We start from the raw sequence: 13,474 nt of genomic DNA, 5'->3' as shown, positions 1-13,474 counted from the left end.
GCACGTAGAATAGGTTTGGTTAATGAGAGAGTGTCTGCTGTTCACCCAGCAGTCTTCTACAGGTGCTGCAGCAGAGCACGTAGAATAGGTTTAGTTTATGAGAGAGTGTCTGCTGTTCACCCACCAGTCTTCTAGAGGTGCTGCTGCAGAGCACGTAGAATAGGTTTGGTTTATGAGAGAGTGTCTGCTGTTCACCCATCAGTCTTCTACAGGTGCTGCTGCAGAGCACGTAGAATAGGTTTGGTTAATGAGCGAGTGTCTGCTGTTCACCAGCCAGTCTTCTAAAGGTGCTGCTGCAGAGCACGTAGAATAGGTTTGGTTAATGAGAGAGTGTCTGCTGTTCACCCACCAGTCTTCTACAGGTGCTGCTGCAGAGCACGTAGAATAGGTTTGGTTAATGAGAGAGTGTCTGCTGTTCACCCAGCAGTCTTCTACAGGTGCTGCTGCAGAGCACGTAGAATAGGTTTGGTTAATGAGAGAGTGCCTGCTGTTCACCCAGCAGTCTTCTACAGGTGCTGCTGCAGAGCACGTAGAATAGGTTTGGTTTATGAGAGAGTGTCTGCTGTTCACCAGCCAGTCTTCTACAGGTGCTGCTGCAGAGCACGTAGAATAGGTTTGGTTTATGAGCGAGTGTCTGCTGTTCACCCACCAGTCTTCTACAGGTGCTGCTGCAGAGCACGTAGAATAGGTTTGGTTTATGAGAGAGTGTCTGCTGTTCACCCGCCAGTCTTCTAAAGGTGCTGCTGCAGAGCACGTAGAATAGGTTTGGTTTATGAGAGAGTGTCTGCTGTTCACCCAGCAGTCTTCTACAGGTGCTGCTGCAGAGCACGTAGAATAGGTTTGGTTTATGAGAGAGTGTCTGCTGTTCACCCAGCAGTCTTCTACAGGTGCTGCTGCAGAGCACGTAGAATAGGTTTAGTTTATGATAGAGTGTTTGCTGTTCACCCACCAGTCTTCTACAGGTGCTGCTGCAGAGCACGTAGAATAGGTTTGGTTTATGAGCGAGTGTCCACTGTTCACCCGTCAGTCTTCTACAGGTGCGGCTGGAGAGCGTGTCGAATAGGTTTGGTTAATGAGAGAGTGTCCGCTGTTCACCCGCCAGTCTTCTAAAGGCGCTGCTGCAGAGCACGTAGAATAGGTTTGGTTAATGAGAGAGTGTCTGCTGTTCACCCGCCAGTCTTCTACAGGTGCTGCAGCAGAGCACGTAGAATAGGTTTGGTTTATGAGCGAGTGTCCACTGTTCACCCGTCAGTCTTCTACAGGTGCGGCTGGAGAGCGTGTCGAATAGGTTTGGTTAATGAGAGAGTGTCTGCTGTTCACCCGCCAGTCTTCTACAGGTGCTGCTTCAGAGAACGTAGAATAGGTTTGGTTTATGAGAGAGTGTTTGCTGTTCACCCGCCAGTCTTCTAAAGGTGCTGCTGCAGAGCACGTAGAATAGGTTTGGTTAATGAGAGAGTGTCTGCTGTTCACCCGTCAGTCTTCTACAGGTGCTGCTGCAGAGCACGTAGAATAGGTTTGGTTTATGAGAGAGTGTCTGCTGTTCACCCACCAGTCTTCGACAGGTGCTGCTGCAGAGCACGTAGAATAGGTTTGGTTAATGAGAGAGTGTCTGCTGTTCACCCGCCAGTCTTCTAAAGGTGCTGCTACAGAGCACGTAGAATAGGTTTGGTTAATGAGAGAATGTCTGCTGTTCACCCGCCAGTCTTCTAAAGGTGCTGCTGCAGAGCACGTAGAATAGGTTTGGTTTATGAGAGAGTGTCTGCTGTTCACCCACCAGTCTTCTACAGGTGCTGCAACAGAGCACGTAGAATAGGTTTGGTTTATGAGAGAGTGTCTGCTGTTCACCCGCCAGTCTTCTAAAGGTGCTGCTGCAGAGCACGTAGAATAGGTTTGGTTAATGAGAGAGTGTCTGCTGTTCACCCACCAGTCTTCTACAGGTGCTGCTGCAGAGCACGTAGAATAGGTTTGGTTTATGAGCGAGTGTCTGCTGTTCACCCATCAGTCTTCTACAGGTGCTGCTGCAGAGCACGTAGAATAGGTTTGGTTTATGAGAGAGTGTCTGCTGTTCACCAGCCAGTCTTCTAAAGGTGCTGCTGCAGAGCACGTAGAATAGGTTTGGTTAATGAGAGAGTGTCTGCTGTTCACCCACCAGTCTTCTACAGGTGCTGCTGCAGAGCACGTAGAATAGGTTTGGTTAATGAGAGAGTGTCTGCTGTTCACCCAGCAGTCTTCTACAGGTGCTGCTGCAGAGCACGTAGAATAGGTTTGGTTAATGAGAGAGTGCCTGCTGTTCACCCAGCAGTCTTCTACAGGTGCTGCTGCAGAGCACGTAGAATAGGTTTGGTTTATGAGAGAGTGTCTGCTGTTCACCAGCCAGTCTTCTACAGGTGCTGCTGCAGAGCACGTAGAATAGGTTTGGTTCATGAGAGAGTGTCTGCTGTTCACCCAGCAGTCTTCTACAGGTGCTGCTGCAGAGCACGTAGAATAGGTTTGGTTTATGAGAGAGTGTCTGCTGTTCACCCGCCAGTCTTCTAAAGGTGCTGCTGCAGAGCACGTAGAATAGGTTTGGTTTATGAGAGAGTGTCTGCTGTTCACCCAGCAGTCTTCTACAGGTGCTGCTGCAGAGCACGTAGAATAGGTTTGGTTTATGAGAGAGTGTCTGCTGTTCACCCAGCAGTCTTCTACAGGTGCTGCTGCAGAGCACGTAGAATAGGTTTAGTTTATGATAGAGTGTTTGCTGTTCACCCACCAGTCTTCTACAGGTGCTGCTGCAGAGCACGTAGAATAGGTTTGGTTTATGAGAGAGTGTCTGCTGTTCACCCAGCAGTATTCTAAAGGTGCGGCTGGAGAGTGTGTCGAATAGGATGTGTTTGTGATAGCGTCTGCTGTTCACACACCAACCGTGTGCAGGTGCTGCTGGAGAGCACGTAGAATAGGTTTGGTTTATGAGAGAGTGTCTGCTGTTCACCAGCCAGTCTTCTACAGGTGCTGCTGCAGAGCACGTAGAATAGGTTTGGTTCATGAGAGAGTGTCTGCTGTTCACCCAGCAGTCTTCTACAGGTGCTGCTGCAGAGCACGTAGAATAGGTTTGGTTTATGAGAGAGTGTCTGCTGTTCACCCGCCAGTCTTCTAAAGGTGCTGCTGCAGAGCACGTAGAATAGGTTTGGTTTATGAGAGAGTGTCTGCTGTTCACCCAGCAGTCTTCTACAGGTGCTGCTGCAGAGCACGTAGAATAGGTTTGGTTTATGAGAGAGTGTCTGCTGTTCACCCAGCAGTCTTCTACAGGTGCTGCTGCAGAGCACGTAGAATAGGTTTAGTTTATGATAGAGTGTTTGCTGTTCACCCACCAGTCTTCTACAGGTGCTGCTGCAGAGCACGTAGAATAGGTTTGGTTTATGAGAGAGTGTCTGCTGTTCACCCGCCAGTCTTCTACAGGTGCTGCTGCAGAGCACGTAGAATAGGTTTGGTTTATGAGAGAGTGTCCGCTGTTCACCCGTCAGTCTTCTACAGGCGCTGCTGCAGAGCACGTAGAATAGGTTAGGTTTATGAGAGAGTGTTTGCTGTTCACCCGTCAGTCTTCTACAGGTGCTGCTGCAGAGCACGTAGAATAGGTTTGGTTTATGAGAGAGTGTCCGCTGTTCACCAGCCAGTATTCTAAAGGTGCGGCTGGAGAGTGTGTCGAATAGGATGTGTTTGTGATAGCGTCTGCTGTTCACACACCAACCGTGTGCAGGTGCTGCTGGAGAGCGTGTCCAATAGGTTTGGTTTCTGTGATAGTGTCTGCTGTTCGTTCGCATTTCACTCTTCTACAGGTGCTGCAGGAGAGCGTTTAGAATAGGGTGGATTTGACAGAGAGAAAGAGAGAGTCAAGGAGTTGCTGGCCTCTTTTACAAAGAAGCGGCTATTAGTGTATTCATGTTTGCACTCCTGTTGAGGTACTTGATTGGAGGTGCCACCAGAACTTGGCATAACCCTCCCCGCTCCCATTTTAAATGCCTATATGATTATCTTGCCTTTATTCTTTACACCATGAAATCTTGATTCTCAAATGTGTGCTGAACTCGCTCAGCCAGCGATCCATCTGGACTTGGGAGAAAGGGAACCAGGACCAGAACCTTATTTCTCTCAGAGTGGACGAGTAAGTGGCGATCAACAGGTTGAAATACTCTGGCTGTGTCTGCAGCTTCCAATTGAATCGATAGTATTACTTCAGGCCCCTCACACCTCCCCATGAGGAAGACCCTGGACATGCATTTCACGCATTCTTTCTTCATAAATACAAAATCACAAAGCGCTTACAGAATGTGAGTGAATGAATCACTCAACGTTTGGAATTAAAGTATATCCCATGAAATCGATGCATCAATAGTACAGAAGAATACATCAATAGTAAATATGCATTTTAACATCAATCAATCAACTCATTAACACTGGTAGGAACCAAGGAGCTGCTGCAGCAAAAGTATAATGTGATCCCAAGTCTAAAAATCATTACATATTTGAATAAACATTGAAAGATACTCAGACTGACTAAAATGATTCCATAGTTTTTCACACCACTAGTTAACTGAAACCTGCAGAGCTACGTACCAGCAGCATTTTCCAAACTATGGGTGACGGGAATTAGTAAACTAACTAAGTCACTTTTTGGCCTAAAACTCACAAACTTAGACTATTCCTCTCTAGTTTCAGTCTGTTCATACTTTTAGCCAATTACAACAGAACGCCTGGCTCATCTGATGTTAAGAGGAACATTATTACACATTTGTAGGCTCTCACACAAGCTTTTTAAAATAAATGTCATTTTTATCTTAAGGGTACAAATACATTGATAAACGTAGCTCAGTCCACAGCTGCTTACAAACTGCTTCTCTTTTTTATCTAATCAAGAACAAAAGCCTTGATAATAACGCCATTAAATAATTAAAAGTAATCTGTGAATATGCCTAATATAAATGTATGAAATGTTATTAAAAATAAAAAAAAGTGATGTTAAAATACATCTGCACAGTATGCTCTCCAGTATAGTACAAACTATCGAACATGCTGTTTCAATTATATGCCTTGTCTAAGCAGGCATCATTGGAGTTGCCCTGGATTGCTCCTGCCTCTGCTTCCTGAATGGCTAATTGCAGACATTTCCCTCTTGGTCAGGTTGTGTAATTCATATACTAATGACACCTATATCCTATTCAATTTGGATTTGTTACATGTGATGTTATCAGCATCTGTCTAGCACCTTCCACCTCTACTTATTGCAACAAAATTATTTCTTAAAAATGTCACATGTCTATGAACGTCTGCCAGTGATGACATTATAAAACAGCACACAGTCTACAGAGAATGAATGTTTTCACATATCTTTTATAGTAATCATACATTTTAAAAGATAACATGAGTGCTTTATTTCTCATGAGAAAGTCACGGAAGTGGCTGCTTACCCCCAAAAGTGATTTCTTATTTTAGAGTTTAGAGAATATTAGTATTATTCCCACCTTCTGCGTCTCCAAGGTAGGTTTTATAGCAATACAAGCTGGCATAAAACCAGTAATAGATGGCAGACAGGCTGTGTCAGACATACTGAGCTATGTTTGGTAAAATAAGTAACATTACATTTGGTAGTTACAACACTTTTTAATAAAGAGACAAATGAGTGAATGGCATGTAATAAATGGTTATTTTTAGGTCTCGCCTGTCGATGCGCATGCGCATCGAGCAAGCGAGACTATGGGGGCTCATCCACTCTTTATCCAACTTGCAAGGAATCGTGGCGATTCCTTGCAGTGCCCGTGACTTTTAAGCTCAATGCGCATGCGCATTGAGCTTAAAAGCGCGTGCACATGCCCCCAGCCGCCTGCCTTGCCTACTCTCCCGCCCCCTCACTTCTTGATTGCACGGCCGCTAGGCCGTGCCTCCCCTACTCTCCTCCTCCTACTCTCCTCCCCTCGCCGTCTGTTCCCGCACTCCTCCCACACCCCCGCTCCGCCCCCTCCCCTGCCTGCCATGTCATTGCCGCCACGTAATTGAACAGGAAAAAGGAACAAGACTACTGAAGAGCACTAAACACTCCTCACAAATGGATAGATAGGAGTACTTTCATGCCGCTTTTGTCATATAGCACTGTTTTTTTACTGTTACAGTTGCTGTAACTACTGTTCTCACAGCCCTGAGTGCGTCTGAAATGTTTGAGAGAGCAACTTGCTGAATCCCAGAGCTTCAAAGCTCTTCTTCTTGCCGCCACATAATTAGACAAGAGGACATGCCAGTAATTGAACTCGGGGCCTCGTGGGGTAGAAGCGCTAGAGAAGGCTGCTAAAGAGCGCCGGACCCCCCCCCCCCCAGGCTGATAGCGGTGCCCCCAGCACTTCAGGACAAGCAGCCGCAGCATATACCGCTGCTGCCTTTTCTGCCTTTTTTCACCACTTTGTCGCATTGAGGGAAAACTCGTCTGCTGTGCTTGAAAGAGCTACTTGGCGCTTCTGCAACTTTTCTCTTTGCGGAGATCTTCTTCTAGCCGCCGCTAGAGAACACCGGTAAGACTCCCTACTCTTTACAAACAGATGCGAGGTGCCAGACCCCCAAGCAGAGAGCGGTACCAGCAGCACTTCAAAGAAAGCGGCTGCCGCATTTGCAGCTACCGTCTCTCACCACGTTGCCATTAGTATTGTCGATTGCCCCTCGCTGCTTTTCGCACTTGCTCCCGAGTAGAGCCACAATTAAAGGGTTCAGAGGACACCAGCCTTCCGCACGCCAGGAACGATCCACCATTGCCGGGGGCAGGGCAGCGATCACCTGTGGCTACATGGCGTGGAACTCCGCAGCCATCCTCCTATTCAAAACAGCGCATTTGTACACGAAATACAACCTAAAGACCAAAGGACTGCCAATTAGGGCATGCTATGTAAACCATACAAGCACCAACATTGCACTGCTCATGACCTGTCAAAAGACATCACTGATAACATCTTAAATTACCTCACCCTCACTCACCCTCAACCCCTCACCCTCACCCTCACTCACCCTCACTCACACTCACCCTCACCCTCACTCACCCTCACCCTCACTCACCCTCACCCTCACTCACCCAGTCCAGTTTTACGCCACTATATCCCTTTTATCATTCACAATTCTGACCGTAATCTCTCTATTTTGTGTGGTCAGTTTAGAGTGCCTTAGGAGTTCTGCAGAACACCTGGGTACTCACCCTCACCCTCACCCACCCTCACCCTCACTCACCCTCAACCCCTCACCCACCCTCACTCACCCTCAACCCCTCACCCTCACTCACCCTCAACCCCTCACTCACCCTCACCCTCACTCACCCTCACCCTCACTCACCCTCACTCAGCGCAACCACAGCATCTTCACTAAATATATTTAATAAACTTTAAGCTTTTGGCAATATAAAATAAAATCCATTTTATTTACGTATTAATTATTAATTGTTTTTTAAAGCCATTGATTTTTTTTATATCAATACATCTAAGTCACATATAAGTGCCGTTAATACAAAACATGTTGCTTTACAAATGCTAGAGGTGTCACATTTACAAAAATTATAACTATTGCCTTTGTAAAGAAGAAAGCTATTAATTTTGCTATTTAGAAAAAACAACACATAAATAAAAAACAAAAAAATAAATAACACCTATAGCTCAAACTTTACTACTGCGAGACCTATTGCATTTCCAATGCTTGTTATTATTTTGTGTAGAGATCAACAAATATGCTCATATTTAGATTTTATCCTAGGATATTTTTTTACAGATGTTGTTAGTGGCATGCCTAATTTGCATGTTGTATGCCAGCATGTGTTGGCTCTTCTTGTTCTTGTCACGCCCCTGGAATAGAGCCTCTTTACCATCCGTCTGAATGGATGACTTGGATACTTTCACTGCTCGCTATGAGGAACTACGCGTCTCTTTTTGGTTAAGCGTTCCATGGGAGTGCATGTGTTTTGGGTTTATGGATTTACAGGTTTTATCACGAATCCCGAAATCTAGCTGTGAAGATCCTTGTTAGTCCAAGCATTGCTCCTAGTGTTGCATTTACCAGTAGTATGATCAGATATGCTTGCATGGTTTTTTCTTGCACTTTTTAAGAGCACTGTTGCACTCAATAAAAAACAACTATATTTCTTTTTTTTTGTCCAACTTATGCCAGTCTTCTAATATGTTTCCAAGTATTTCATGGTTTTCCCTTAATGTAGAGAAGAAAAGACACTTTCATAATTCCGTAAATATCTATGTTTTTCTTCATTCCTGCAAGTCGGGTCTTCTATCATCGACTTTTTATTATCTGGTTCTGGAATGTCCCACTTAATTGTAATGTTATAATTTTCTGTAATTCGTTCATCTCTCAATAACTGCACTTGTTTGCTCCTGTGTGTATCCACAGTTGGGTCACTATTATTGGCCTTACATTCTTGCCAAATTCTCTACATCTCTAGGATTATTTAAATTGTTCAATGAAGGTGTGTTTTTGCTTATGGCTGTGCAGAACTGATAATCGACTAAAGGCTTTCATACATTCAGTACAATTGTGTGGCTTTTACCGTGGGAGTTCTCGGATTCTTCCTTAGGTTTGAGGAGTCACTGAAAGAACTTCTACACTCAATACAATGGTAAGGTTTTTTCTGTGTGTGTTCGCTGATGACTTTGCAGAATTGATAATTGACTAAAGCTCTTCACACATTCATTGCACTTGAATGGCTTTTTCCCCTGTGTGAGTTCGCTGATGTCTGTGTAGGACTGATGACTGACTGAAGCTCTTCCCACATTCAATGCAATGGTAAGGTTTTTTCCCAGTGTGTGTTAGCTGATGGCACTGTAGGTCTGATAATTGACTAAAACTCTTTCCACACTCATTACAAAGGTATGGTTTTTCCCCTGTGTGTGTTCGCTGATGTCTGAGTAGGACTGACGATTGACAAAAGCTCTTCCCGCATTCACTGCAATAGTATGGTTTTTCCCCTGTATGTGTTCGCTGATGTCTGAGTAGGACTGACGTTTGACAAAAGCTCTTCCCACATTCACTGCACTTGAATGGTTTTACCCTTGTGTGTCGCTGATCTGTTTGTAAACATGATAATCGACTAATGCTCTTAACACACTCACTGCACTCAGAAGGCTTTTCACCTATGTATGTTTGCTGACGACTCCTAAATGTTAAGGAATGTCTAAAACTACATCCAGATTTATTGCAGTGGTATGGTGCTTTCCCAGTGTGTGTTCGAAGATGTCTTTGGAGATGTGATGACTGACTGAAGCTCTTCACACATTCATTGCAATGGTATGGCTTTTCACCTGTGTGTGCTCGCTGATGCCCTTGGAGGTGTGATAACTGACTAAAGCTCTTCATACATTCATTGCAATGGTATGGTTTTTCCCCTGTGTGTGTTTGTTGATGTCTTTGGAGGTTTGATAAGTGACTAAAGCTCTTTGCACATTCATTGCAATGGTATGGTTTTTCCCCTGTGTGTGTTCGTTGATGTACTAGGAAGTTTGATAACTGACTAAAGCTCTTCCTACATTCATTGCAATGGTATGGTTTTTCCCCTGTGTGTGTTCGTTGATGTCTTTGGAGGTCAGATAACTGACCACAGCTCTTCATACATTCAGTGCAATTGAATTGTTTTTCTCCTGTGTGCGTTTGCTGAGGACGCTTTACTAGTGATGACAAACTAAAGCTCTCGGTGCATGTGTATGATTCTTTATTCTTGGTTAGTGTCTCTGGATTGGGTATATATTTGTCTACATCACATAACTGTGTTTCCTGAAGGGTCAACATGTCTGTTAAAGCAATTGTGTTTTTCTCACACTCCCTAAATGTGTGTGCTATTTTTCACATTTGGTTTCCGATTTAACAATAAAGTGCAAAGGGCACCAAATACCTGTCACACTCATAATGTGTGTAATACTTCTTTGTGGGTGATAGTGCCTTTAGAATGGATATTGGTTTTGTACAGCTAGGGGTAAATATTAATCTTCCTTATGGTTTGTGCAAATTGGGACAGAAGTTTTCATTTTATTTAGAAAAACTCGACTTCCATTTAAACTTCAGTTGTCCGGCTCCACTCCGTTGTTCTTTTTTCTGCTTCCTGTGGTTTGGCCAGAAATGGTTTACAATATACATAAAAGACTGAATAGTAGTAGTCATTTTACGAAGCAAAGCACTACTGTAAGCACATCATACCAATCCCATGATCAAAGCTTGTACTGGATACTTTTTTATACAATAGGAGTTTCCTAAATCTTCCAGAGTTCTTTTCTTGGTCTTGTGACGTGGAGGCACACAGCTCAGACTTGTATATTCACTGAATTGCCCTTATCTGCTTCTTCCAAGATCTGTCAGTTAAGGTTCAGGTTCGTCTGTCTATGACCGTGCTGATGTTTTCCTGAATACTGGAGCCCAGTTTTTCATTGTTCTTGCAGATTTACAGTACTATCTTCATTATCCATATTCATTTCAAGTATTCAAGGCTTGTTTTCTGTTGGATGTAAAGAGATGTATAATTACTACATGCAAATGTATTGGAATGTGAATATACAATGTTTAACTAGTAGTAAAATACATCTTGTCTTTACCATCTTTGAAACTTAGTAAGGGATATTCCCCCATACACAGATATTTAACTAGAAGTTCTGTTTAGCACAACACATCTTATTGACTTCAGAAAAGGAGGTGATTTGTCAGGGTTCACAAAGTAACTCAGCGAAGAAAATGCACTCAAGGAGCACCCACTTGCTACAGGCACACGTTTAGGGAGATGCAAATGATCAAGATTGTATTTGAACAAGAACAGATTATGGAAGAAGATGGATCAGGATGTGCTGCTGTTTCTTCAGTTTCAGGAAGTGTATAACAATGGTAACTCTTCGGGAAGTATATAACAAGTATATAACAAAACTAAAACTTCAGGAGGTACAAAACAAAGGTAACTCGGGGTGCATTTTTTTCCAAAGCAGTGGAGCGTCTGCCTGCATGCAAATAGCAGAAGATAGGTACTGGCCTGAAAGTCAAGTGCCCGTGGTTAGCAGTGCAGGGATGACAAACTAGGTGCATAGGTACCTGAGAGGTACAAGCAGAGGAGGTGTTCACAGGGGGTGCTTATGAGGTACAAACAGAGGAATTGCAGAGGCAACTGTTTATGAGGTACAAATACAGGAGGTGCACAGGCAGGTTCTTGTGAGGTACAGTGAAGGTGCACAGGTAGATGCATAAGATTTTTTTAGATTTTTTCAAGATTTTTATGAGTTACAAATAACTCCTTGTTTTTGATTCTGCAGACTCCGCCGTAGCGCCACACCAGCCGCAAAGGGCCGGGCCTTGCTCCGCCTGTTTCCCGCCCGGGCTTGGCTCCGCCGGGCCCCTCCCACCACCAGTGATGCCCACAACAGCGCCAGGAGGCGCATAAAGGCAGCGCCAGGGCTGAGTCGAGTGGGGGGCCTTGTTTTTGATTCTGCAGACTTCACGGCCGGGCATTGCTCCGCCGTAGTGCCACACCAGCCGCAAAGGGCCGGGCCTTGCTCCGCCTGTTTCCCGGCCGGGCTTGGCTCCGCCGGGCCGCTCCCACCACCAGTGACTTCCACAACAGCGCCAGGAGGCGCATAAAGGCAGCGCCAGGGCTGAGTCGAGTGGGGGTCCTTGTTTTTGATTCTGCAGACTTCACGGCCGGGCATTGCTCCGCCGTAGCGCTACACCAGCCGCAAAGGGCCGGGCCTTGCTCTGCCTGTTTCCCGGCCGGGCTTGGCTCCGCCGGGCCCCTCCCACCACCAGTGACTCCCACAACAGCGCCAGGAGGCGCATAAAGGCAACGCCAGTCCCTCGTCCCGCGGAACGCGCGCGGGACTCGCCCGGCGAAGCCAGGGCAAAGGGCGGGCCCTCTGTGGACCTCTAGAGACCGAAAGAGACTGGACTGGGCCACCCCCCTTGGCTTTGTGAACACACCAACTAAGGTAATCGATCGCTCCGATGGAGGCTAAACGTAAGGCTGCGGCCAAAAAGACACCAATGCATACACGATCTGAAACCAGGAAATTAACACTGGTGCAAACCCCACTACCTACCCTAACCGCAATTGATAGAATGTTGCAGCAAACAATTGGGGTTGTTGTGAATGCGATTGAAAACACTGAAAGAAGACTATCTTTGCCACCCAGTATGTGTTTAATTTCTCAATCGCCACAAATTGCGAAATCCCCTGCAAATACAACTAATGTAACAACACTATCACATGACTCGATGTTACAATCTTTCGCAGGTCTGCCAGGGAATGATTTAAACCATGTTGTTGCACCACAACCTTTAGAACCTACTGTGATTTCTGCTAGGGAGAGTAGATTATCATTAACACCTAATTTGATAACAAGTGATATACCCCAACCCCCAATATTGAATGACGTGCCTAATGATACAGGGGAGATGGACGGTTGTGATATCAATGACATTATCCCTATCCCTGATTCAACTAACACTAGTCTGTTAAGCAGTGTGACTGACCACGGGTCTACTCGGCCCAAAGGTAAACCCACTCACAGTAGGAAGATGTTGTTAGTTAATAAACTGGGCAAGAGATACAGATGCAAAAGAAAGAAAGTAACCCAAACTTCCACAGATCATGGAAGGGAGGGAGAGGTATTGCAACATAGCTCAAGGAGAAACTAACCACAATTAACATAGAGGGACTGACGCAACATATAGAGAATATAATAAAATCCTACATTACACCAGTGACCGAAATTTTAGAATCCCTTAGTAAACAAGCATTTACAATGCAATGGTTTTGCCTTTGTTAAAGTTAGAGCTATTGGCATTGCTCTTGACATTATTTTTATTTATGTTTTTTTTTTACATAAATAAATGGCATTGTCATTTACAATGCCACTAGCTTTATCTCTCGCAAATGACACACACAAACACACACAGAGCCCCCACACACACACACACACACACACAGAGCCCCCCACACACAGCCACACAGAGCCCCCCACACACACAGCCACACAGGGCCCCCCACACACAGCCACACAAAGCTTCCTACACACACAGCCACACAGAGCCCTCCACACACACCCAAACAGCACAAGCAGGCAACAGGGGCACACAGAGGCACAAGCAGGCAACAGGGCACACAGAGGCACAAGCAGGCAACAGGGGCACACGGAGGCACAAGCAGGCAACAGGGGCACACGGAGGCACAAGCAAGCAACAGGGGCACGAAAACGGAGGCACAAGCAGGCATCAGGGGCACACGGAGGCACAAGCAGGCAACAGAGGCACACGGAGGCACAAGCAGGCAACAAGGGCACACAGAGGCACAAGTAGGCAACAGGGTCACATACAGAACCACACATACAGAACCACACATGCAGAGCCACATACACAGAGCCACCCACACACCCAGGAGAGCAAACACAGCGAGGGGGCAGGGAAGCAAGCACAGCGAGGGGGCAGGGAAGCAAGCACAGCGAGG

General features: G+C 45.5%; 1 protein-coding gene across 1 annotated transcript in view; it reads right to left on the bottom strand.

Moving 5' to 3' along the window:
- Positions 1-7,406: 7,406 nt before the first annotated feature.
- The window catches only part of LOC147737819 (uncharacterized), a 43,855-nt gene continuing 37,787 nt past the window's right edge, over positions 7,407-13,474 (bottom strand). The window contains exon 2 of the mRNA XM_086945816.1: positions 7,407-10,489. Coding sequence (XP_086801942.1) covers positions 8,695-9,789 — 1,095 coding nt within the window. The 5' untranslated portion in view covers positions 9,790-10,489 and the 3' untranslated portion in view covers positions 7,407-8,694. The remainder of the gene's footprint in view (positions 10,490-13,474) is intronic.

Source organism: Lissotriton vulgaris, chromosome 1_1 (assembly GCF_964263255.1).
Source record: "Lissotriton vulgaris chromosome 1_1, aLisVul1.2, whole genome shotgun sequence".
NCBI classification, from domain to species: domain Eukaryota; kingdom Metazoa; phylum Chordata; class Amphibia; order Caudata; family Salamandridae; genus Lissotriton; species Lissotriton vulgaris.
The sequence above is the reverse complement of the archived record's forward strand: the minus strand, read 5'-3'. Positions and strand labels throughout refer to the sequence as shown.